We start from the raw sequence: 24,911 nt of genomic DNA, 5'->3' as shown, positions 1-24,911 counted from the left end.
TCCGGTTCCGGTTCCCTTTTGTCTTCTTCCCCTCTGGGCCTGAGGTGAGAGAAATGCCTGCTGTTTCCAGCCCCAAGCTCTTGCGTTATCTCTTACGGCTTCCCTACACCATACCCACAGCTTTGCAAATAATCTATTATTCAACTCTCCTCAAATTCTCCAATTTGGAAGTGCCACCTGCTTCCTGCCAGGACGCTGCAGTTAGCAGTTAGGGGACTCTAGATCTCATCCTGCAGTCAGGGGACGGAGAGCCATATGGAAAACAGGAGGACGGAACAGTAAGTTCAGCAATGAGGCCTTTGAAAGCCCCAACTCACGTCCTTACCTTCATTATACTCAAATAACAGACCGCAAATGGAATAAAGAGACCATCAGCAGAACTTTTACATATCTTAAATGAGTAATCACTGGCACTGTATAATTAATTTCCATTTACCAACCTTTGTTCGCTAGAACTTTTCCCAGATTCCTCTCCCCTGCAGTTTTCAATGACACGCATGAAAGTTTGTTTCGCTCTGTTGCCGAGAATATGCACAGTGTGGCATTTCCCCCTTGCCTGGCGTTCCAGTTAAATGATCCCTCTCTGTCTAGTTTTATGGCTCCGAGCCGGAGGCTCCTGCCTCCTGTCTTATCATCACTTCAGAAATGCAGCAGCACTTGATGTTTTAGGTGAAATGGCCTGAGCAGCCCTAACCCAGGCTGCTGGCCTCATGGAGACACTCTTACTCAAGCCCTCCTCAATACACACAGGAGGCATGCAGGTGGCCCCCTCCACTGCAGCTTCCCGCTGGAGAGCCAGGAGCACTGGAAATAGCAGAGCCTGAGTGGTTCCGGGCGATGGTGGGGGGGGGGGGGCTGGGGGGCAGCTCAGTTTCCTTTATCTTTCCCAAGGTCATGCTGCCAAAACCTCTTCACCCTGTCTTTTGCCTTACCTTACTTTTCCTTGTCCCAGTTTCCAGTTCTTTCTTTCTTTTCTTTTTTTTTTTTTTTGCTGATACCTACCCACAGGGAGTGACTTGCATATATAAGGAGTGAAATCCACAAAATAGAGGGAAATGCTTGTAGAAATAAATCCTTGCTTAGCTGAATTTCACAAAAGACGTTTTTGTGTTTCTTTTTAGGCCCCCTGACTCTAGCCCACCTCTGGGCTCACATGGGGAACTCAATTCATTCTAACTGAGACATCTATCTATGGAGCAACAGCCATCTGGTTGGTCAGAGGATCCGGTTTAGCACGGGAAGTCCCAGGCACCCGGGGAGGGTTGGTCGACTTCACACCCACCTGGCCTGGTACTGCTGCCACATCTCACACATCTGGCACTCTTAGACAAGGTTCTCTAAAAGCAGAGCCTGAGACGGGGATCCTTGAGGAAGTGCTTGAACAGGGCACCAGCTCTCAGACTCTCCAGAAATTCCCATAAGGGAGTGAGGGAAGCAGGTTTGGCAGGGAAAGAAGCTGGGCCAAGGCTAAGTTCAGCTGCAAGCTATGGTCAGTCTGCTCCATCAGGGAGCGCTGGAGCCTAATGGCACCTCAGAGTTATTCTCTCTTGGGGCAAGGGATGAGTTTTAGACACTGATATCAATCCAGCACTCGTTCCGAGCCATCCTCAGAGGACAGGCATAATCTCCCAGGCATTTCTGGGTGAGGGAGCTCTCAACAGAGGGAACAATTTCAAGAAGAAGGGTGCAGCTCTAAGCTACCAGCTGCCTGGAGGAAGGAGGATCAGCCAGTAAAGGAGATCTGCAGGGCAGGGCTCCAATAGGGTCCGCAATGCAGACCCAGGCTTCAGCCTGATATCCGACCTGCGGAGGGAGTGCCCTCAGTACCTGGTGCCAGTTGAGCTGCAGCTTCCTTCCTGCCTCCCCCCAGCACACTCAGGCCTTACAAGTGTGGTTCTACGTCAGTTTTCTGGTTTGCGCTCTTGGAGCTGACCTGAGATCCTTCTTGGCTGGGGCCAGACCTCCTACTATTTTGCCAACATTTTGCCAAAGTTTTTCCCAGAGACTGCACCTTATCCTTGCTTTCTCAGACCTGGCTGGGATTGTGCCTCAAAACTCCTCTACCCTGGTCTTGGCTTGGGTGATAGCTTCAACCTGCTACAGAGATTCCAACATGCCTTGCAGCTTGGTCAGTGAAGAGCTGAAAAGAGTCAGTATCATGGGTTTTTAGAAATGCAGTTCTTAAAAGTATCAAAACATATGCATCCTGGCCCTTGTGGCACATGCTGTAGATGCTCCACCTGTTTCCCTGGAGACTCATCCTTTCAAAGTGCCCCCCCCAACTAAGTGACAGAACATTTACCTCAAGGATCTATTCAAAGCCACAGAAGGCTGCTCTGTCCCAGCACATGGAAGACTGAAGTGCTAGAAATTAATACTCCTTGAAAGCAGCCCTGAACCAATGACTAAGGTGAGCTAGCATATCACTACCCCAGCTCCCTCACCTCTCAGGGTCGATCATTCTGGAGGCATGTGTTTTACACCACTTCCCAGAGTTTCCCTGTAGGTTTAAGCTCCAAATGTCTGCACTGGCACTTGACCTGATAATATACTCTTATTAGCTGCTTCCTGTCCTTGTCTTAACTCCCCTCCCTACTGGTATATATTGAACTTCCTAAATAAACTACTTCTTACTGAATCCTTGTCTCAGGGTCTGATCCTGGGGGAACAGCACCTCCAAGACAAAGCTGGAGATGCCAGGGTCAAACCCACCTCCCATGGCTTAGGCCTTTTGTAGGTTGCCACTACATCCCTGAGCCCAGTGGTCAGATCCCTTTGGGACCTCTTTCCACACCAACCCCTCCTGCACTGAGCAGCACCAGAGAAGGAAGCAGCAGCTTGGTCAAACATCCTTCCAGAATTGCAGATGCCCCATTAGGATTCAGAGGCATTCTCTACTTTCTCTAGAGGCCATTGATCCTGGGAGGTGACTTTAATCAGGGATTTGATCACCTACAGACAGTTCCTTGTTCACACTCATTCTTCCTGGGCTCCCCCAGGCCCCTTAACAACATTAGACTGCAGTTTTAGGTTTATATAATTTGCTGCTTAATGCACCTTACTATTAGCCCAGAACAATGGAAGTAACTTCTGAAATGTCAGCTTCATACCAGAGCCACCTCTTCCCAGAATGCCCTGCTCTGGGTGTGTGGCTGCATCCAGGGCTCAGCACAGGAGCTGGGTGTCTAGGAAGGAAGACTGCTCCAGAGTTTCAGGCCCTGGGTCTTTGAAGCCTTGCTGTGTAGATGGGAGTATTCGACCACTCTTTAAGGGAGTGATCACGGAGCCAGCTCTGCCACCAGGCCAGGTCAGCTGGTCCTGACCTCCTCCTTGAGCCTGGATATTGGCCCTGCTCAGCAGTGCCTCTCTGCCAAACGACTATTTAAGATCTTCCCTCGAATGTCTCAGGGGCATCTCACATTCAGCATATCCAGACTGTAACTCTTGATCTTTCTCCCTAAACCTGTTCTTCCCCCACCCCTCCCACCTCAGTCAATGACACCATCGTTCACCCCATCACTCCAGCCAGAAATCTGAAATTTATCTTCAGGTCTCTCCTCTCCTTCACTCCCTACAACCAATCACCAGCAAATCCAAGTATAACTCAAACGCATCCCCTTCTCTCTCTCTCCAGGCACCGTAGTCCAAAGTGCCATTTTCTGGTCTGAAGGATTGCAATAGCTTCCCAAATGATTTCCCTGCTTCTGTTCACATCTGTAACCAAACTATTCACTACAGACTGGCCAGAGAGATCATCCAAAGACATCGGTCAGATCATACCTCTCCCCCATTTAAAATTCACCTCTGTTGCCCATTGCACTGAAGGTAACATTCTCCAAGGTCCTATATGACCAGACCCCTGCCTAATTCTTCACTACCATCTTAAGCCATTCTCCCCCTTCCTTACCACCTGCCACCCACATTTGTCTCCTGGTGACTCTGAGAACAAGTCAGGCTCTCTCCTACCTCCAGGTCTTCGTATGTGCTGTTCCCTCTGCCCGGAACACTCTTCCGTGGCTCTTTAGGTTGGTTTACCCCTCATCCTTTAGTGTTCAGCTCAGAAGGGGCCGTCTCTAATCATCTAACCTGAAGCCTGTCCCCCCTCCCATATTTGATTTACTCCATATCCTCCAGTTCGCATATTTTGTGGCATTTATCACACTGGTAGTCATTTGATTTGTTTTGTGTCTATCTCCCACTGCAGACAGTGAGCTCTGGGAGGGCAGAGACCATGCCAGGCTCATCCTCCCAGTGGCCAGCACAGAGGGGTGGCTGGCATACTGTAGGTGGTTCTATTCATATTCTGCTGCTGTCTAACGCAATACCACAAACTTAACAGCCTCAAACTACACAAATTTATTATCTCACATTGGCTGTAGGTCATAAGTTCACGTATGGCGTGGCTGGAGTCTCTGCTCAGGGTTTCACTGGTTTGAAATCAAGGTGTCAGCCAGCACAGGAGTGGCTCTCATCTGGGCCTCAGGGCCCCCTCCTCCAGCCTTCCTGGTTGTTGGCAGAATTCATTTCCTTGCAGCTGTAGGACTGAAGCACCTGTCCTCCTGCTGGCTGCCAGCTGGGGCCACTCTCAGCAGTAAGAAGCCACCTCAGTTCCCTTCCCTGTGGCCCCCACAGGCAGCTCACAGCAAGGATGTTTGCTTCCTTTCAGGCCTCCAGAGGGCCTCTCTGTGACTTCCCTTGCTGCACCCAGCCAGAGGAAACCCTGCTTTTAAAGGATCATTAGGTCCTTAGTTCAGGCCCACCCTTACTGATTGGGGACCTTAATTACATCAGCAAAATTCCTTCACAGCAGTGCCCAGATGAGTGTTTGAATGAAAAACCAGAAGAAGTGAGTGCACATCAGGGGCCAGGAGTCTTTCGGCTGCATCTTGGAACTCTGCCTACACAGTGATCAATAATATTTGCTGAAAAAAAAATCTCCTTTTGGTTACAGTTTGTATAAGCAGTTCATCCAAGCCCATGTGAATCTGTCTCCAGGTACAAGGCAGACAGTTAAAAAAAAAAAAAAAAAGCCTAGTGGGCAACATGGGAAAAGAGAAGAGGGACACATTGAACTTGGAGCTGAGAAACGTGGGCTCGAGCCTCAGTTCTGCCACCATTTGCAGTGAGAACTTTGGTGATTTACTACCTTCTCTGGCCCTCAATTCCTTCATCTCTAAAATGGGCATAAAATACCTATGTCGTATAATGGAGAAGCCATCCATCCATCCCATCTACCTCTCTCTCTCCTTCCCTCCCTCCCTGCCCCATGGATGCACCTGGCATAAAGGAGAAGCCCAATCACTGGGGAGTGGGAAGATGGGGTTGGCTGCTCCTGCCATGCAGAATTCAGGAATGCAGTGAGCAGCTGCCTCGCGCACAGCTGGACGGATGTGGAGCACATAGGTACAGAGAACAGCAGCTGGGCACCTAAGACCACGGGACCTCACTCCACAAAGATTAAACAGCAACCTTGAATGTTCTTTTCAGAGAAAATACAATCACTTGAGGCAATGTCTCAGCCTCATGCCTGAGCAGCCCTGGTCAGGAACACTCAGCAAACAATCTTGTTTTCTTTGATTCTCTACATTAGTTCTCACGTTTAAGCCAAATGAAATTTGACAACACAGACAAGCTTGCAGACACACTCGGTCCACGGGACTTAGCCAGAAACCTCTTTCAACATGGGGAAAATATTCCTTTCTTCACTGTCTAAGCACCTGAAGGCAGACGTGGAAGGCAGTGCTGCCACTGGGCGGCTTGGCATTAAATCCGCCCTGTGTTGCTGGAATTTTCTGTCACCTCCGTGAGAGTCAGTTGGTGACAAGTTAATTCCTTCCCACTGTCTGGGTGGAGAACTCTCTCTGAACCTCCTGATCTCATCGGCAGGATCTTCGGTAAATCCCCTTAGAGACCTAGGGCAGGACACTGCCAAGTCGGGAAGCCTGCCTTCACCGTTAACCCTGCCGGATTCTTAATTTCCATTTGGCTTGGAACCCATGGAAATGCTGAGCCCTGATCAAATTTCTAATTCATTTCTGTCACCCATCAAATTCACTGGGTGCAGAAGGGTTTAAAGATTTGGTTTGGAAAGTTCCAATTCACACGTCTTTCCCCAGATGAGAGAAACATGAGACCTAGAATTTTTTTCCTGGGTCTCATTCTGCTCTGAAATGCTGTGGGTATTCGCTCCCAGATGGCAACCACCACAGCATCAACCACAGGACCACAGGCACACTCTGAGACCATCCCTTAGGGCTGCAGATCGCAGGCAGTGTGAGAAGTGGAGATGACATAGTGGAAGAAAATTAGGCAAGCCGGCTGGTTAGCCGTGGCGCATCCAAATCATAGCCACCCTCACCTCGAGTGGGCCCTGAACTCCTGCCTCTCTCCCCTGGGCCCTCCCCCAGCCTTCTTCCCCTGCAAGAGTCCTGCTGAGTTGAGCCTGACCAGACTGACACACTCTCCAAGCGACTACCACACTATCTCCTCTGCAGCCTGGTCAGCTTTCTGGGTGCTGGTCACTCCCCTCTCCCACTGCTGGCCTAGCCCGGGGTGCCTGATGCAAGGTGCTTCCAAGGTCTCAAGATGCAGGGATGTCACCAGGAATGGCATCCGAGTCCACAACCTAGGAGCAAAATCCACACCTTGCTTTCCTGAAAGGATCCATCAGCTCAGAAGGGGCCTCCCGGAATCAATGAATCTAAATCATGTGACCGGTGCATTGTGAATTTCTCATATTGTGCACACAGTGGAGGGAAGCTGCACGGAGGAGTGGCTAATTCAGTCTGTCTGGACTGGCCTCTTTGTGAGATGTAGGAACCAGCAAGCACAAGAGGGAGAGAGGGTGAGACAGAGAAGTTTTCCCCAAGGATATCTGAGACGAACAGCATCTCCAGAGAAGGTTCTAGTTCTCAATCTGGAAGCCAATATGATAGAAACTGCAGACAGGCAGACCAGATACAGTATCTAAGATGTCACTTTTTTTTAAAAATACTAACTGAAAACTACTGTACTTTAAAAAAACATTTCCCAGATATCTGGAAAGAATATATAGACCAAATAAGTTTTTAAGTGTTTCACACTGTGACTGTCTCAGCACATTTGAGAGGAATTGATAAAGACCACATCCTTCTATGCTCCCGCCCCTACTCTGTATGTTTTGTGGATAAACACACAAAAACAGCATGTGTGCTTCCTCTGCCCTGTCTCCAAAATGTACTTGCTAGAGACAGTGAGAAACGGTCTTTTGGCCTCAAGAAGCTAATGGCAGAGAAATATGCAGTTCCAGTAAAATGTGATCAAGCAATAAAAGGGGATATTTACAAGCAAATTAGAGGAAGGAGTGCCTGGGGAATTGAGGGATGCCATCCAGAGGGGAAAGTACGGTATTTGAGCTGAGTTGATGGCATTTTCAGAAGAAAGGACATCCTAGGCGGAAGGAATAGCATTTGCAAAGTCACAAAGGAATATGGGATAGTCAGGACTTCCTTGCCACTCGGCAGTATCACAGAGAGGAAGAACGGAAACAGGCTAAATGAACCAAGATCAGATCACATACTTGAAGGTGATAACTGGGTTTGTAGAAGTCATCCTATAGACTGGAGAGGTAGGAAGGACAGAAAAGGTGGCCGTGGGCAGAATAAAGAATCATTCCAAGGGCATCACTTTTTGTATGTTATGGTATCTTCGCCCCAGGGAGTAGGTACAACAGCACTCACAACAAGACCGGGTCTGCTCTGCCAGGTGGCTTGTTCAGCCCACCAAACATAAAAGTGCGATTTCCAACTTGAAAAAGGTCAACAGGCATTGCAGGCTAGCAACAGGCTGGAGCCAGCATCAGCTGCCCCTCCGGGCTGCACCTGGGCTCATTCTCTTGTTCACCACAGTCCCCATCAGTCCTCATTGCCTCACCTCCACCATTCACGTTATCTATCTAACCCTGCTAGATAACTGAGTTCAGGACCCCTGAATACAGTTATAAGGTGAGGTGCCCAGGCTCTACAGCCAGGTCCAACTTGCTGTGCTGGCTCTGCCATTCCTAGTGGTGTAACCTGCAGCTTTGCCAAGACTCAGTGTTCTCATCTGTGAAATAAGCATGATAATAATAATACCTACCTCACAGGGTTGTTCTTAGGGTTAAACAAAGTAACACATCAAAGATGCTTAGAAACAAATGGTAGCTCTTGTTAGTATTCACTTAGCCTAAGAATCTACCAGCCTGGGGGGCAGGATGTATATACATGCACGGGGAAGACATTTATTCTGATGCGAGAAATTCTAAATAGCTCCGGGCTCAGCCTCCTGCTGTCCAAGGAAGGGGGTTGCTGCCTTCGCCCTGGCTTTGCAAAATCTCTATCCTCATCTCTCTGGCTCTGTTTTCATTCAATCACCAGATTCACTGATGAATCATCAGAGTCCTGGTTGGGGCACAAGGTACTGGATGAGGCCTGGTGGGGAAGAGAGAAGAAGGAATCAAAGAAGAAGCCTCTATTCAGGACAAAGTTACTGCTGGGTCTCAGTTTCCTCATCTATAAGATGGGGAGAAATATTGGAAAAATTAAAGAAGATAGTGTGTAGAAGTGCCCAGTACAGTGCCCGGGACACAACAGGTACTCAATACATGATCATGCTGATGCCTTCTTTAAAGTCTAATTAGAAAGACACAAAAACAGAGGTAGGTTCTGTCTTTTCTCCACCCTCATACGCATATTTGAATCCCATTCAATCCCCAAGGCTCAGCTGAAAGGCCAGCTCTTCCAGGAAGCCCTCCTAGCATGACTGAGACCTCTCCTTGGGCTCCCCCAGCACTCTTGACCCCTTTACTTGTGGCTGGTGGCACTTATTTTAAATTGTGTGTACTGGCTATTTATGGTTTATTCGCTGCACTAGGCTGTGAGCTCTTTGGGAATAGAAGCTATTTCTCATCTGTCCTTGGACTACTGGTGCTGAGTGTGGGGCCTGACACCTGAGAACACACTCTGTGAATGTTTGTTGAATGAATGAATGAATACAGTTAGCAAAGCCCTGGAACAGGGTTGCTCTCGGGCTCCACCATTAATCAGGTGTGTGATGCTGGGAAACTCAACCTCCCTGGATCTCAATTTTCCCTCCAGTAAAATGAGGAGCTTGGACTAGATTTGAGGGCTGCCTGCTTCAAGTCCAATGCCGCATGAGGGATGCTCATCTAAGTGGAGGAGGGACTCAGAAAGTGAACCAGATCACCCACTCCCATCATAGGTCAGGTGCTCAGGGGAGAATCACCTAAGCCAGGGGAGGCCGCTGGAAGTCACAGTACAGGGACCAGGGAGAAACAAACCAAAGAATCACAAATCTTGGTACCCAGGCCATGTTCTCCTTGGTTAGACTAAAATCAAGTCCCTCCCCAACTCCAGCAGTACAGAAGCAGTCAAGGGACAACCATGGGCTGTCTAGTAAAACCAGTCTTCCACTAGTGGATGCTCAACACAGCCTTCTTGTTCACTGATCTGACATCCCTCTGGTTTCTTTCTGTTCAGGAGCCTCTCTCCCTAAAATTCTACTTACATCTTGAGCTCCTGAGTTTCGAGCTTTTAAAAACAATTAGAAATGAGGCATCTCATTTCTGCGTCTGTGCCAACGGAGGGCTGTAGAGTCTGTCTACTGTCTGCCATCACCCCTGGACTAAAGCTCGCCTGAGGCAGGAACCAATCTGGTTCACCACTGCCTCCCCCATGCTGTGTGGAGCTTGGGACCTGGTACTTGGTTTGTTGAATGAATGCTTGTAAATGGCTTTAGGAGTGGAAGAGGCATGAGTCCTTGTGGGCCTGAGCAGAGAGGCAAGGCAGTACCAAAAAAAAAAAAGAAAAAAAAAGGAGTAGTACCCCAATTTAGGGCCCCTGAGAGTGGATTAGTGCCTTAGTAATTAGAAGAAAACAAAACCAAACCCTGCCCACCCCCCCACCACAGTGAGCCCACACCTGCTACTGGACCCCTAGCCCCAGTCATTTGAACTGGCTTCCCCCACTCCAACATTATCTCCAGCACAACTTCCCATCCTGACATCCAATCAGGGGGTGCTGGTCCCCCATGAACTCTGAAGGCTAATTTGCAGGAGGGATCTGGGTGGCACTGGGGTGCCTCAGGTGCCAACTCTTGTCCACATGCACTTCCTTTTGCTGAGCACGCAGGCCCTGGGGCTGCTGGAGGACACCTGGGTCACTGGAAGGTTTGGCACAACCTTTCAGGAAATCAGTCCCACCAGAAGGCATGCCAGACTCCGACGATTTGACAGCAGTAGGAAGTATTCGATGTGCTGGATTTCGAGCACTTTTCAGTATTTGGGAAGCAGAGGGAGGATCTTAGCTTACCAGCCGGGCCCGGCGTCAGCTCGACTGCCACCGTCAGCACAAGTCTGTCTTTTCAAGCTGCTGAGCGAGACAGGCTAAGGGCCAAGAGTGGACAAGGAGACCTCTCCTGCTGGCTGCCCCGCGGGGTGGGCCAAAGTCCATGACCTTTGCCACGGGCAACTTGGCTGCCAGCTGCTGGCAGCAGTGCCTCTGACCTGAGGGCAGGAGACGCGTCTCCTGACTCCCCCTACACTCTGCTCAATGCTTTAGTTCTGGGAGGTTCCCTGCAGACAGATGGTCACACAGATGACCACAGGAAAAGGGCCTTTTGGTGTCTGGTTTCTGCTGGTTTTGTTAACCAAATACTGGTCACCTTGGCTACTCTGTGAAGCACAGTGGTGCAAAGCTCCCTTGCTGCAGACTGTTAACCCGGGGCTAGTGAGCTATGGAGAAGACCAGCCTTTTGTCCTCCTGGATATCCTTCGTGTTGGCAGAGAAGTATGTTGGGGAGTTCTTGATTCTCTAAGTCAGTTTCCTTTATGGGTGAAGTAACTCAAAAGGGTGATGAATTACCCACACTATTGCCAGATTCAGGCAGGCTCGGCTGTGTGGTGTGCTGGGACCTTGACAGAGTGGCTGGTGAGGATGCACAGGAGGCTGGCACTGCACAGGCTAGAGCTGGAGAGACTGACTGAGCTCTAGGGCAGGACTACAAAGAGGCAGTCAACCCAGGGACCAAGCACATTCAGGTATCACTTACTAAGGATGCTCATTTTAGGGAAAGGGCCTAAGGGTGGGAGGTCCCAGTCCCCAGCATGCAGGAAGGCAGATGGATCAGACTAGCAGGACCCCAGCCTGGTGGTACAGGGAGCAGGGTCCAGCCCCTCCAAGAAGAGGATTAGCCAAGGCTAGAAGTGGAGCCAGGGACCAGCTTAGGGGGTGAGGGGACTGTCAGAGCAAGGCTTCATCCCATCAGGGAACTGTGGATTGGTGGAGGACAGAGCAAAAGTGTAGGACCAGCTCAGAGAAGGTAGTGAAAGCTAGGGTTGGGAGGGCAGTAGGTGCAAGAAACATGTCCCAGGTTCCAGCAATTCTGTTAAGGCCAGACCACCCACTGGCAAAGAAGAGATGGCTGCTCTTCCCTGCAGAGGTCAGAACTGGCTGAGCTACTAACACATGGTGTCCTGGTGTGTGTTATAAAAAGGCACCCCTCTGGGACCCCAGATCAGAAAAAGGTACTTCTGAGACAGACTTATACCAGGATGCATGACTTGGGAAATGGGGAACACGGGCTGGATTTAACTCCCCACTCGCCTCTCATCTGGGTGCCCTGGGGAATGCCTGCAGAACCATGTAGGGTTCGTTCAGCAACTGACACAATTGAATCTGTCCGAGACGTTTATCTGATTCCCTTCCAGCCCTATCACCACTAGCCGAAGCAGCCTCTGTCCTAAGGTCAGGGCTTGAGTCGGCAGGGAGGGGCGGGTGTTCACTGCCCTGAGCAGCCAGGAGCTCAAGTCAAACAAGCCACATCCTCAGGAGAGCACTGCTGGACAACACCGGAGGACACTAACCTGTGGCCACCGCCAAGAGTAACCCTCAGGCTGAATGAAGAATTTGACAGGGCGAGGCAGCCCCAGGCAGTAAGGAGCAAAGGTGAGAGCATCCAGGACTCCTGCAGAAACCAGCCGGCTGCCTCCATCTCTAGGCTGCTGGGGACACACCCCCAGGCATGTGGATGGGCCCCTCTCATCACACTGGTCAGAGGCACAGGGGTGGGCGGTGACAAGAAGCCTCCTGAGCGGCGACAGCCCACGTGCCTGGCTGTATAAACACCTTTAAGCTGCCTGAGCTTTGGCTGTAATTAGATTAGCTATATGGGATTCTTTCAGCTCCATAAAGCACAATACTGCCAGACCATTCTTTTCCTCCGTCTTTAAAAATTTTTGCAATTATTCCAGCGGCATGTAAAGCTGTTGGTATTTTTACAGCCTAGAATGAGTATCTCTTGTGTAGGACAGCATCTTTCAAACATTAAACAATGATTAGGCAGGCTCTGGGCCAAGGGATGATGGGGGCTTTGCAGAAAGCGGAGGGGGACCCAGCAGCTGGTGGCAAGCGAGCTGGGAGCTCGGATTCGACTGCGTCACTACACTGTGATTTTCTTACTGACAATTAAAAATAACAGTGAGTCACAGTTGTGCGATTCCTAGTCACTCAGCAGGATGGGGAAGGTGCTCCAGGTGGTGGTGGGAGACCGCAGTCTCCCACAGTCAGTGGGGACTTGCACACCATGACTCACACAAGCACACGGAAGCCCAGTGGTATGGACTGAATGTGTGTGCCCCCAAATTCATCTGTCCAAGTCCTAATCCTTGGAGTGCTGATTAATTTATATAAAGGACTTAGAATAGTCTCTGACACATATTAAGAGCTCATGGAGCTGGGCTGCCTGATGAGGACTCTGACCTGGGAGCACTGGGAGTCACTCTGGTTGGAGGCCCAGGTCCGGAGAAGCAGGGGTCACACTACAGCCCTGGGCAGAGGCAGCCTGCTGGGCGGCAGTCTTACCAGGTGCCGGGGGGACCCCTCCTGGCCACGCCCACCTGCTGCCTTGCACTGAATTGGATCTAGGACTTGTACCCAAGAGAGGTATTGGGGAGGCTGTGCTATGTTGGACACAAGCCTGACATTTCAGTGTGGTGGGTGGTGGGCACCCTGGCTCTGATCTGCACCCCTAGGTAGCCGTAGGTGGGCTGGCTGTCAGAGGAGAACCAGACAGGAAAGAACCTATGTCTACACATCCCCCAGGCTCCCAGCAGCATGGTGAGTAGAAAAGACATGGGTTCCAGGGCTGGGGACCCAGGTTTGAATCCCTGTCCTACACTCCTTGGCTCTGAGATCTTGGGCCCTGTTTATTTTTTTTTAAACATCTCTGAGACTTAGCTTCCTCATCCATGAAATGGAGATGGTAATCACATCTACTTCCTTGTTCTCTTGTCAACAAAATGTATTGAGTGACCGCTACATGCTGGACACTGGGCTAGTTGGCAGGGCAGAGATGACCAGCACCATGTCCCTCTCATGCTGGTCACCTTGGCTAGTCTATAGTAAATTGCTCACTGTGATTTAGTGATTAAATAACCAGTTATACCGTGTGAGAGGAAGGAAGCCAGGACATGTGTATGCACTACCTGGTCCAACCAGCAGGGGAAGCGTGCAGAGTGACAAGACTTTCTGGGAGCAGTGGCCCCTGAGTGGACCCTGACGCTTAGAGCTGGACAGAGGGGCTGGAGGTATGAGATGACAGTCTTTCTCAGAAGATAGCTAAGCAGGGCAAATGTCCCAGAGCCACCACCAAGCCTGTGGTGCCTGACCAAAGGCTACCGTTTCCACATACATTCCAGACTGCAGGAAGATTGGCCACGGGACCAAGCAGGGACACAGCATAGGTGGGAGTCAGGAGACCTGAGGTCCCATGTTGGCTCTGCCACTCACATACGGTGGGGCCCTCACAATTCTCTTAGGTCTTCGGTCCCTCCCGAGAGCCAGCTGGGGTTTGATTAGCAGTCCGTCTGCCTCTCTGACACTGTGGCGGGGAGGGTAGGGACAGCTCCTTTTGGCCTGTCTCTCCAGGCCTGCCTAGTTCTAAGCCTCCTCTCGCCAGCAGACATGGAAGGCTTTGAGCAAATGTGGCCAGTGAGAAGGCTGGGTCCATGAGCGAACGATACCCATTACCCAGGAGAGGGACAGTTCAATCCCAGCTTCAAGCGTGTGGAGTGCTGGGAACTGGCCATTCTCTTGTTGGAAGGAAACAGAAGAGGACAAGCATCAGTCTGGCACAGGCTGGGCAAGTCCCTGCCAACCAAGAGCAGATCGAAATCTCCGGGGAACGGGATTCTTAAAAGAGTATCTGAGATCGCCGTTGCTTTGATGTGCTTTTAGTCACTAAATTCAGGTTCATTTTGAAATTTCAAGTAGCACGAAAGAAGAGTTAATCCAGAGAGACCATAAATTAAGAAAGGAAACAGAGAAGCTGAGTACAGCAAAGGCCATTTTTTCGGGAATTGAAGGTGGCTGGTTTGTGGGATGGGGTGACCCTGGGACCGCTGGTGAGAGAGCCTGAAAGGGCTCAGGCTCACTGAGCAGGTGCGGAATCCCTGAGTCCCGTGAGTGTGTTCACAGTGTGAGTGGAGTGGGTGGAGAGGGGGGTGGTTAGCTGTGAGCTACAGTACCTGGCACTAAGTGCAGGGCCATTAAAGGTCTGTTGAGGGATTGAATGCATGAATGAAGTGAATGAAGAAGCAAACGAATCCCAAGAATCAAAGACAGAGATGACTCTATCAGCTGCAAATCCTGGTGCTTCCCTCTCTCTGAGGGTCTATAAAGGTTGAATCACTCGGCCCCAGCTAAAGACACTAGCCCACGGGGATTCACCAAAAGGCATGGTCATTAAAGCCAGGAGGCTCCCAGCCGTGTTCCCACCATTGCATTGAGATAACAAGGAAGAGGAGCCAGGGAGGGGAGACACTGCCTCAGAGCGATAGGGCAGGCGCTGTCAGGAATGCCTGCAGAGGCTGGGTCCCACGAAAGGGAGGAGGCTCAGGCTGGCCATCCCACACCGTGCATAGATCCTGAGTTCAGGCCAGGTTGGGTAACAGCAAGAGAAACTCCCTTTCTGCTCTGCATTCTACCCACCATTCATGCCATCTCCTAGGGGATGCAGAGAGAGGCCCCAAGGGCCCCACCCCAGGAGGAAACCCTCCTCCCAGCAGTGCCTGCTGCCTGAGGCTAGCCCTGGGGGTGGCAGGGGGTTAAGTGTCTGCTGTCCTGGGGTCCTTAGCTGCAGCACAGTGGACAATGGGACAACACTGAGAACAGTGATTCCCAGAGAACGTGTCGCTGCATCAGAATGCTCTGGAAGCTGATTAAAATGCAGATTCCAAGCTGTGTCCCAGACCTACAGAATCAACATGCGTTCTTCCATTGAATCAGTATTTTTTGAACACCTACAAGTACCAGGCACTATTCTAGGTGCTAGAGATACAGCAATGAACAAAACAAATATCCCTGTCTTCATGGAACTTACACTCCGCAGAAAAGAAAATGTACCAATAAATAGCGGAGAGGGACCAAGTGAGTACAGTGTGTTAGAAGGCGGCAAGTGCTACAGAGGAAAAGAAGCATGGAAAGGATGAGCGGTGACAGGGTAAAGGCTGCCGTCTTAACAGGGTGCCATTTTCAACATTTGAACAAAGGCCTAATGAGGCAAAGGAGCAAGTGACCCAGCTATCGAAGGGTGAGAGTATTCCAAGAGGTGGGAGAAGCAAGTGCAAATGTCCTGAGGCAGAATGTGCCTGGTATGACTCCATATTTTTAATCAAGCTCGAACATAAACGTTTGAGAACACTTTAGGAGAGTGACAGCTTCCTACACAGGAGCCAGACCCCGAAAGAGTGGAACTTGTGTAGAAGACTGCTAAGGAGGCAAAGAAAAGGGACCCTGACTCCTACATAGGTACCATTGGCAGAGCCTTCAGCCCTTGGCTTCTGAGAATAAGGGTCTAAAGTGGCTTGGATGAAGAAAGCAGTGTTCAACTGCCCCTTTCCTGCATTTGTGGAAACACAGGACTGATCCCAAAGCAAAGATGCCTGCAGAGAAAGGGTCTGCGGGAGACGAGGCACCAGCACACAGAACCTGTGACAACCGCCGGGGAAGACAGTCTGAGAGCTCTCCTCTCAGGCTTCGTTTAGAGTTTGAAACACCAGCGTCTCTTCCATCATGCGTTATCTCATTCAAGCCTCCAAACAATCCCAGAGGTAGGAATTATACATCCCAATTTTAGAGATAAAGAAAATAGGATTCACAGAGATTAAGAACACACAGTGAAAGGAGCTTGAAAGAGGGGGAACTGAATCTGGCCTAAAGCCAATTTCTGCTGCCCTCACCAGAGCCACTGTTCCAGGGAGGTGAGAAAAGCCAGGGCTGCTGTTAACTGGAAGCTGCCTGACAGATACCATTACTGTCGTTGTTGCTGTTTTTATTACTTTCATTTTAACTCACCGTCAGGGCACCTTCACACCTTGCAGCTTAGGCACGGTCACCCATTACCTTGTGTATCCTCAGTGACCGTGGGGCACACAGGGCAGGCCATGTCCTGATGTCTCCAAAGGACCAGAGCCGAGAAGCAGCAGAACAGATAGAAAACCGAATCCTCTTACGTTTCATCCCATTTTGCATTTATTCGCATAGCTCCCTAATGTCAGGGGCTGAATCTGGCCCGTCACACCCTCCCTGCCTGTGGCCCAGGCTGGGCACCCCAGAAATGTTTGTTTACTGAGCTGAGTCAGCCTGATGTGAAATAAATGAAAATCCTGTGCCGATTGGACTGATGCCCAAAAGAAGTCTGCCCAGGACATGGCCAGAGCCGCCTTCCCCATCAGGCTGGGCCAGTCTGCAGGGCTCAGCAGCTCTCAGCTAAGCTAGAGGTGGTTCACATCCTCCAGGAGTCACAGTCTCAACGTCTCTGCCGCCCACTGGAGAACTCAGAGCAGGCTGGTCTCAGGGAGCTGCTATTGGTCACCTTCCCAACCCATTCCATACAGGGGCCCTCCGGCCGGCACCGACCCTGTGCTGCCATGCACACCACCCCCCAGGGCTCTGCAAGCCCCAGGGTGTTGGGACCGAGTGCCACTGGGACCCATCGCCACGTCCCTCATTGCCTCCAGCTGCCTCCCTGTTTGCCCACCTGCTCCTCCTGAGCGGAAGAAAGACGAGCTATTTCCTCCCAGAAGCAACTCTGGTTTCTGTACCCTGGATTCCACCCTCTCCTCCCTCCTCAGAGGCCCTGTCCACATCCTGGCCTCAAAGAACTCAGGTGCCCCCTCCCCAGGCCAAGGGCCTCATGTGCTTTCTCCTCAAACCAATTAAATCACCAGAGCTAAGGAAAGGCCACCTGGATTTCTTAAAAGCTCTCCAAGCGATTCTAATGTGCACCGAGGGTCTTGAGAACAACCTGCCTCTCAAAAGAGAGAGAAATACAACACAACACACACAACACAATACAACATAACACAACATAACTGAAAAACACAGACCAGACTACCAAAGAAAGTATCAGAGTACTTCGCACAGTATAAGAATGACTACTGTATCTTCAAAGTTTTGTTTCAGTAGTGCGTGCATGGCTATGGGCACTAGCAGGCGTGCCATCCTGGGTCAGGATGTAAACTCATTTCATTCTGCAGATTATGGTTAGTTGGTGGAATACATTGCACCCACTCCTGCTTTAGCTCCTGATTCTCCTTCACAGTCAAAATCCTGGACCCAAACGTCTACCTCCCCTCCTCTCTTCACCTGCAGCCCCATCCCCTTTACTGAAGCTTCCCTCTGCGGTTTCCATGAGCTGTACCTTCCAAACCCAGTGGCTCCTTCCCTGACTCCGTGTCCCTCCGCCTGTCTGTGGGCTCCTTCAAACAGATGACTCTCGTCCCTGAAATTCTCTTTGTTCTTGGAGGCCATGTCATCTTACCCAGAATCTCCTGGTTGTCCCCTCTCTGTCTCTCACCAGCTAATCCTCTTTCTCCTGACTCCCAAACGTCTTAGGCCCAGTATCCTCTCAAGCTTCTATCTTCTGTTCTCCTCTCTTCTCTCTGCCACCCGCGCCCCCCAGCCAATGGCTTCAATTACTCTGTGTGCGAGACTCCAAATCCATGTCCTCTCTTGAGCTCCAGCTGTGTGGCTGGCTGGCTGGGAGGCAGTCTCCTGGGAACGCAGGTGTGGGCTGGGGAGAAATAACGCGGCCAGAGCTCAACTCACAGTCACACACTCGACCTTGTCAGGCAGGTGAGGCAAGCAGGGAGGTTCACCATCCCTGTTTACAGAGGGAGAACCCAAGACTCTAACAGTGGAAGGACACCTCCATGGTCACTCATCCGCATCAGAGAGGGTCCTAGAACCCAGGACTTCAGTCCGGAGCTCTTTTCCTTCACATCGTGTACCTAACATGTGCAAAAGCAAAGCTGCGTCCTAGTCACAAAACCAGACTTTCTCAACCAGAGCTGTGCAACAGAGTCATCAAGAACGCTTTTCAGAACAGAGATGGACAGATTCCATCTCCAACTTCCTGAGTTAGACTCTCCTGGGGGAGATTTGTATTTGTTTATTTTAGCTTTATATATATATTTTTTCTCCTTGGTACAAATTTTCAAATTTATTTAAGTGCATAACTTCTCTAATATCCTAAATTACAGCAATAAAATGGCCAAAGATAATGAGTGTGCTTTAGACTTTTTAACGTCGTTCATAATACAATTGTCAAGTGCTGTATTTAAGTTGTTAGCTTTATATTTTGAAGTCATTACAGATTCACAGGAAAGCACACAGAAATAGACAAGGAGGTGCCATGCACCCTTCACCCCACCTCCCCCAGGGTTAACACCTTACACAACAACGGTACGATAGCGAAACGAGGACACTGGTGTTGCCACAATCGCAAAGCTTTTCCAGGTCTCTCCAGTCACACGTGCACTCAGCTGGGCGTGTGTACATAGCTCCGTGTGATTTTGTCACGTGGAGCCTTGTGTAACCACCACCACAGTCAGGACACTTAACTGTGCCATCACCGCAACACTCCCCAGAGCTCTGGGTCTGCAAGCCCCCATCCCTGATGAAGAACCACGGCACCCATGCCACTGCTCCTCCTGCCCCTCGTCCTGGGGAAGCACCATCATGCTCTGAGTCCCCCTGGCTTGAGAGCTTGAGACTGAGCCATCACTCACCAGCCTTCCTGTGGCTCACCTGCCTGCAACCTGTTAGTCAAGAGATCCAACAGAGGCTTTCTTCATGGTATCTCTCAGGCCCACATCCTACCCTCGACCCTCACACCCTCCACTACTCCAGGCCCCTGGGTTTCTTATCTGTGCTATTGAAACTGACTTCTCACCCAGTTCTCTTCTTCACTGTGGTCTCTTCTCTGCAACCAATCACATTGAGCACAGCCAAAGCTCTCCACTGCCCAGCCCTGACTGCATCACTCCTCTGACCCCAACCCTTCCCTGGTCATCACCGTTTACCAAGGAAAGTCTAAACTCTTTAAATTCAAATATGAAACCTTCTCTCTCTGGTTGACTTTCCTCATATAAACTTCTCCAATGCAATATCGGCTTTCCCCCTCTTTCCCACAGGGCTTAAGACAAAAGGGTGTCCTTCAGGCTGTGATAAAGGCCCCAGAATTCCCTTTTCTTCGTGCTTCGTTCCCTCTTTTGTGAGAGGAAGTGGAGTGGAACGGGGCCTGGGGGTGCCTCTTGCTTGGGGGATACCCTCTCCCTCTCCCATCCTCAGTCTCCTTACAGTACAGGTGAGGGGGCCGGCTGGCCCGGGCGGAGCAAGGTGGGGTGTGGGCAGGCTAGTCACGCTGCCGTGGTGTCAGCCACTGGGGACGGGAGCTTTCTCAGGCACCCACTCCTTGACCCAAGTGAGGTGGTGGTAGGTAGCTGCTGGAGACAGGGCAGCTGGACTCTTCCCACTCCCTCAGAACAGACCATCACCTTTACACCTACGCTGCCCATGTGCTGCCGTCCTTTGATGCCTTTTCCTTCCTTCCTGGAACAATGAGAGTTGAGTGATTCATAAGCACAGCCCTGCAGAAAGAAAGCCCTAAAACCCGCTTCACAGCGCTGCTCCTACACTTCATACTACATGATGATAAAATGAAAAAGAAAATTTGCTGATGGAGATTAAATATATTTCATTATCTGATATGTTTCAGCTTTAATTGATAACAAAACACAAATTGCTCCTCTGAACATCTCATTACAGCAACCAATTCATTGGGAAATTTACTACCTGACATCAGAGGAAGTGCTAAAGATAACACAAGCCCAGTGACTCTGGGCTCCTGTGACCCAGCGGTCTACTTTTTAAAGTCATGCATTATCCATAGCACATCCATATTAATGGTCCCATCAACAGCACTGGTTCTTAAATGTCTCAATACATGGGCTCTAAGTTTGGAGAATATTATGGGGATGGTATCTGTGAAGGGAATCAGAGGCCATGGAAACCAAGGGGAAAAGGTAGGTGGCAGCGGCTGGAGGAGAGGAGACGGTGACGTGAGGGATTCGACTGGGGCTTTATTAGGGCCAGATGGAAAGGGGAGCAGGGGATCTGGAAAAGAGGCTAGACCTTCAGCAGCTCTGTTGCTGTCACTGCATTACACGTTCTCTACCATCCCCACCATCAGCACCACTATGACCTCCACAACCAGCAGCACCATCCACACCTCCACCGTCATCACCACCACTGCTAAGACAACACCAATGAGCAATCTTCCAGGCCAAGGCCACGGAACACAGCAAAATGGAATGATGCTTCACAGAAAAGGGTCACTGGAAGGGCTCACTCTGTACGTGGAGGGGTGGAGATCGGGGCTATTTATCTTATCATATTGTACTGGGATGTTAGGGGAGAGAGTTGACAGCCAGTAAGGAAAAGCCTGGGGCCCAAGATCCTCTGGGATGCGGAGAGGGTGCCTTTGAGGAGGCACCACCACAAATCTCTCATCCCTGAGGCAACATCCCAGAGAAGGAGCAGCCACGGAGAACCTTGAGAGAGAGGACTCCGAGCAGAGGCTGAGCCCTCTGCTCAGGGGTCGGCACGGAGCAGGGAGGGGAGCCGGGCACTCACCATTACTGCTGTTGTCGTCCACCAGGATGATTTCCTTGAGCAGGTGGGAAGGCGTGCGCTCGATAGCTGAGTGGATGGAGCGCAGCAGCACGGAGAGTGCTTCGTTGACAAAGATGAACACGATGCTCACCTCTGGAAGGCTGTCGGGGAATGAGAGGTTGCGGCACCTGGAAAGGAGAGCAGCAGGGCTCTTAGATCTGTCACTGACTTGGCCAGGGTCACCCCAGGAGCTGAGTGACCCCAGGCACTGGCCCACCCATGTCTTGGCTCCAGCTTTGCTGGAGGACTTAGGAGTCCAGATGCTTTCCAAGGTCTTTTCTTTGATGCACTTCAGACAAACCCTAAGTGTACAGACAGGCCCACCACCATTGAAACCAGTTTGCTCCACTCCCCAGTCTGAATTTGTCATTGACTATCCAGCTGAACAGTTGTACCATTAGTACCTAGTGCAGGGCCTGGAACCCAGCAGACAGTCACTGAGTGTTTACTCAATATTTCTATATCCAGTGGGATGGAGAATGCAATCAAAAGAAAGCCTTCATTTTTCCAAGATGGCAGCCAACGCCTAGGCGAGGCTAGACCTTAGATCATCTCCCTCAGGAGCAAAGCATGTCTCCTTCCAGAGACTCCTGCAGCCAGAACCCACTCTGCCTCACTCCAGAAGGCGTGCTGCCTTGGGCCTCTCCTACCTCTCATTTCTCTCAGGGATCCAGCCTCCAGAAACAGGTTGAAGCTAGAGTCAGAGTCTCAGCACAAACGAGGGATGAAAGGACAATTCCAATCTCACTTCACAGATGAAGACACTAAGGCTCAGAGAGGCTGGGTCTCACCATGCGTCAGCCACCAAGACAGAATGTCAACTCTGGTCTCCTGACATCTGGACCAAGGTCCTTCCCTCAAGGAGAAGTGGTCAGGGGAGACTGTCCCTAAGTGTCCCATTTCCCCCCAGCTCCACCGAAACCCTAAAGCCATCTGGAGGTCTCTTACCTGAAGGATATGAGGCAAAATCATAAACGTCTACGCGCCACTCTCCATGGGAAGTGGAACACGCGGCCCTAAAATCAGACCCATCAAGAGGCCAGGCAGTTCCAAGCGCCATGGTCCCCAAGGGAATGCCAGTTTGTCCATTTCTTCCCCTGCAAGCACTGCCCAGAAAACGCAGTGGGTCTTTGTTCCTGGGTTACGTGTGTGCTCTCAAGGAGGAAGGAACTGAACTTAAGCAGCTGCAGATGGTTGAGATTCTGGGGATCGTTAACTCAACGGGAGAAATGGAACAGGAGGAAGATTTTAGGTTTTACGTGCGCAGTAGTGTTTTATCCTATCGGCCCCCGTCATCCCAGTAGACACCCTACATCTGCCCCATCTCTCATCAGAGTTGGCCTGTGGTGACTCCCATTTTGCCCTTCCCCGGTCAGGTCTCTGAGTTGTCCCAGCACCGATGTCTCACCAGATGCATGGGACGGGGAGTCCGCCCGTTCAGTGTGGAGGTGTCTGCCCTGGGTGGTACCCGGTGGCCGGGTGCCTGGGTCGGCCTCCCTCAGTCTGCCACTGCTTCCCTGCTTCTCGCAGGTAAAGGCAGCACTAAAGTTCTTGATATAAACTCGCCTCATAAACAGCTCAAAACAGTCTGGGGAGCTCTGCTGGGAGGCTCCCTGCATGGCTGCTCCCGTCCCTGCACCGCCTTCGTTGTGCGGAGATCGATGAAGTCGACTTTATCATGACCATCAATCCCGGCTTATTAGACAACCGTAGTACTCCCCTCTCAGAAATGCCTTGTTTTTATCTCTAGTGGAAAATGGCTCAACTTTGAACAAGAATAAAAGTAAAAAGGGAACTTTTATGGCTTAATTTTACAGGAGAATGTGCCTCTTCTCAAAATGAGTAAGGGATAGGTCTGGCACAGTCAAGCTTTCTCAAGAAGCAGAAATAGGGAAGGGCCAGTTACACATGCATGGCTCCTCCGATCCTCACATCCCCTGGCCCTTCTCTGGAGAGGCGAGCGGAGAAGGGGGAGTACAGAGGCAGATGCCAGAGCCGGCGGGGATGGCAGGCTTGGGGAGCAGAGGGGGTGCTGGCCAGACCCTGGCAGACACAGGTGCTGGGGAGAACATCTCAGCCTGTGAATATGACAGGCAAAGCCCTGCGGCGGGGGCTGGTGCTGGGTGAAGTGGCCAGACTCTGGAGCAGGAGCGTTGCACTTGGGTTTGCAACAGTCCTCTTCCATAGCAGCTCTTGGACACGTCTTCCTTCAGAAGGCCTGGGGCCGCCTCACGACAGGCAGGCTTCTGTTCTGAGTTCAGTGTCTGGCAGTGATGATGGCAGGTGTGACCGGGAGGTTTGAGGACGTCTCATCTGATGTGAAATTCTTCTTCCCTCTCTTGCCCTCTCCCCTCAGCCACATAAGTTCTGCTTCGAGGTTGGGATGAAGACAGGATCCGTGACTGTGTTTGTCGGTATGTGTGTGTTGGGCGCTTTGAAAGGGTCATATCAATGTATTTAATAGATGCTGGCTAAATGCCTCTTGTTTGCCAGGAACAGGGCCAGGTAGACTGTATACAGTTGTGGGCAAGATCTGTCCTTCCCTTCAGGTCCTTGTGGTCTAATCATAAGATGACCAACCATGCCGATGTGCTTGGGACTCTCAGTGTTGAAACTGCGAGCTCCTGGGCAGACCACTATTGTCACTGAGCAGGGATGAGAGGATGATGGTGGTAAGTGGATGTGTCTTGCAGCATTTGGTGGTGACCAGGCACTGGCTGGGAGGAAGAAAAAGTTTGCAAACTATTTCTTTAGTGAGATGTCTTCCATTCGCCACATATAAGATAGAGGACCCTGAACTGCATAGAGTAGATCCCTAAGTGACCATTTTTTCTGCCTCCCTTCCTCTAGGACAAGACCTGGAGAGGGGGGAGGGGCTTGTCCGGATTATACAGCAAGTTGGGGCACAGCTGAGTCAGCACCTGGGTGACTTCGTTCCCTGCCCCCAATGCACTCTCCCTAAAAACTCTCCCTCCTCGTCTTACCCTGCCTGCCCTTCACCTGTCTGCTCACCCAGACCCACGTTCAGGTTAGGTGCCACGCCGTGTAGAGAAAAAGCACCATGGCTATTACTGGGGCGGGGATCTGAGCAGCTCCCAGGAAAGAAGAGGAGGAAGGAAGGATTTAAGGAGGTCAGGACACTTGGCCTGGAGGGATCACTTAATTACACTGCAAAGAAACTGCAAGCTGCTGGAGACTGAATATGAGAAATTGGGGCCATGAATCCAGGGGAGGGAGGGCAGAAGAGGAAGGACCAGCTGGTGGGAGAGGACTTGACTCCTTCAGGAGGAGGAGGTTTAAATGAAAAGAGCACGCTGACATCAGCAGCACACGTGTAAAATGTAGGCTGCATACAGGCATGCCTCGTTTTACTGCACTGTGCTTTATTGCACTTGGCAGATACTGCATTTTCTACAAATTGAAGGTCTTTGGCACCTCTGTGTTGCCATATGATGGTTAACACTTTTCAGCAATAAAGTGTTTTAAAATTAAGTGGTATTTTTTTTAGACATAATGCTATTGCACACTTAATAGACTACAGTATAGTGGAAACATAACTTTAAATGCCCTGGAAAACCAAAATATTTGTGTGACTTGCTTTATTGCAATATTCACTTTGTTGCAGGGGTCTGAAACTGAACCCGCAATATGTCCAGGGTACGCGTGGATAAAACAAATAAACCTGTTAGTTTTGTTTAATTCCAAAAACCTACTACGTGCCAGATCCTGATTTAAGTTTGGGAGCCAGCACAGTAGCAAAATAAAGTTCTTGCTCTCAGGGAGGGTCATTATAGCAGAGGGAGACGATGAACACACACGAATGTGATGCTCTATACTAGGTGTCCTGTTCTGTTCAAGAGG

The 24,911-nt window shown here is 50.6% G+C and overlaps 1 protein-coding gene across 2 annotated transcripts in view; it reads right to left on the bottom strand.

Annotated features, from left to right (window-relative positions):
* Positions 1-24,911, bottom strand: part of GALNT18 (polypeptide N-acetylgalactosaminyltransferase 18) — a 313,567-nt gene that overhangs the window by 114,104 nt on the left and 174,552 nt on the right. For both annotated transcript variants that reach the window (XM_064492571.1, XM_031460024.2), the window contains exon 3: positions 21,012-21,178. In XM_064492571.1, coding sequence (XP_064348641.1) covers positions 21,012-21,178 — 167 coding nt within the window. The remainder of the gene's footprint in view (positions 1-21,011; positions 21,179-24,911) is intronic.

Source organism: Camelus dromedarius, chromosome 12 (assembly GCF_036321535.1).
Source record: "Camelus dromedarius isolate mCamDro1 chromosome 12, mCamDro1.pat, whole genome shotgun sequence".
Classification (NCBI taxonomy): domain Eukaryota; kingdom Metazoa; phylum Chordata; class Mammalia; order Artiodactyla; family Camelidae; genus Camelus; species Camelus dromedarius.
This window is presented reverse-complemented; position numbering and strand designations above follow the sequence as displayed.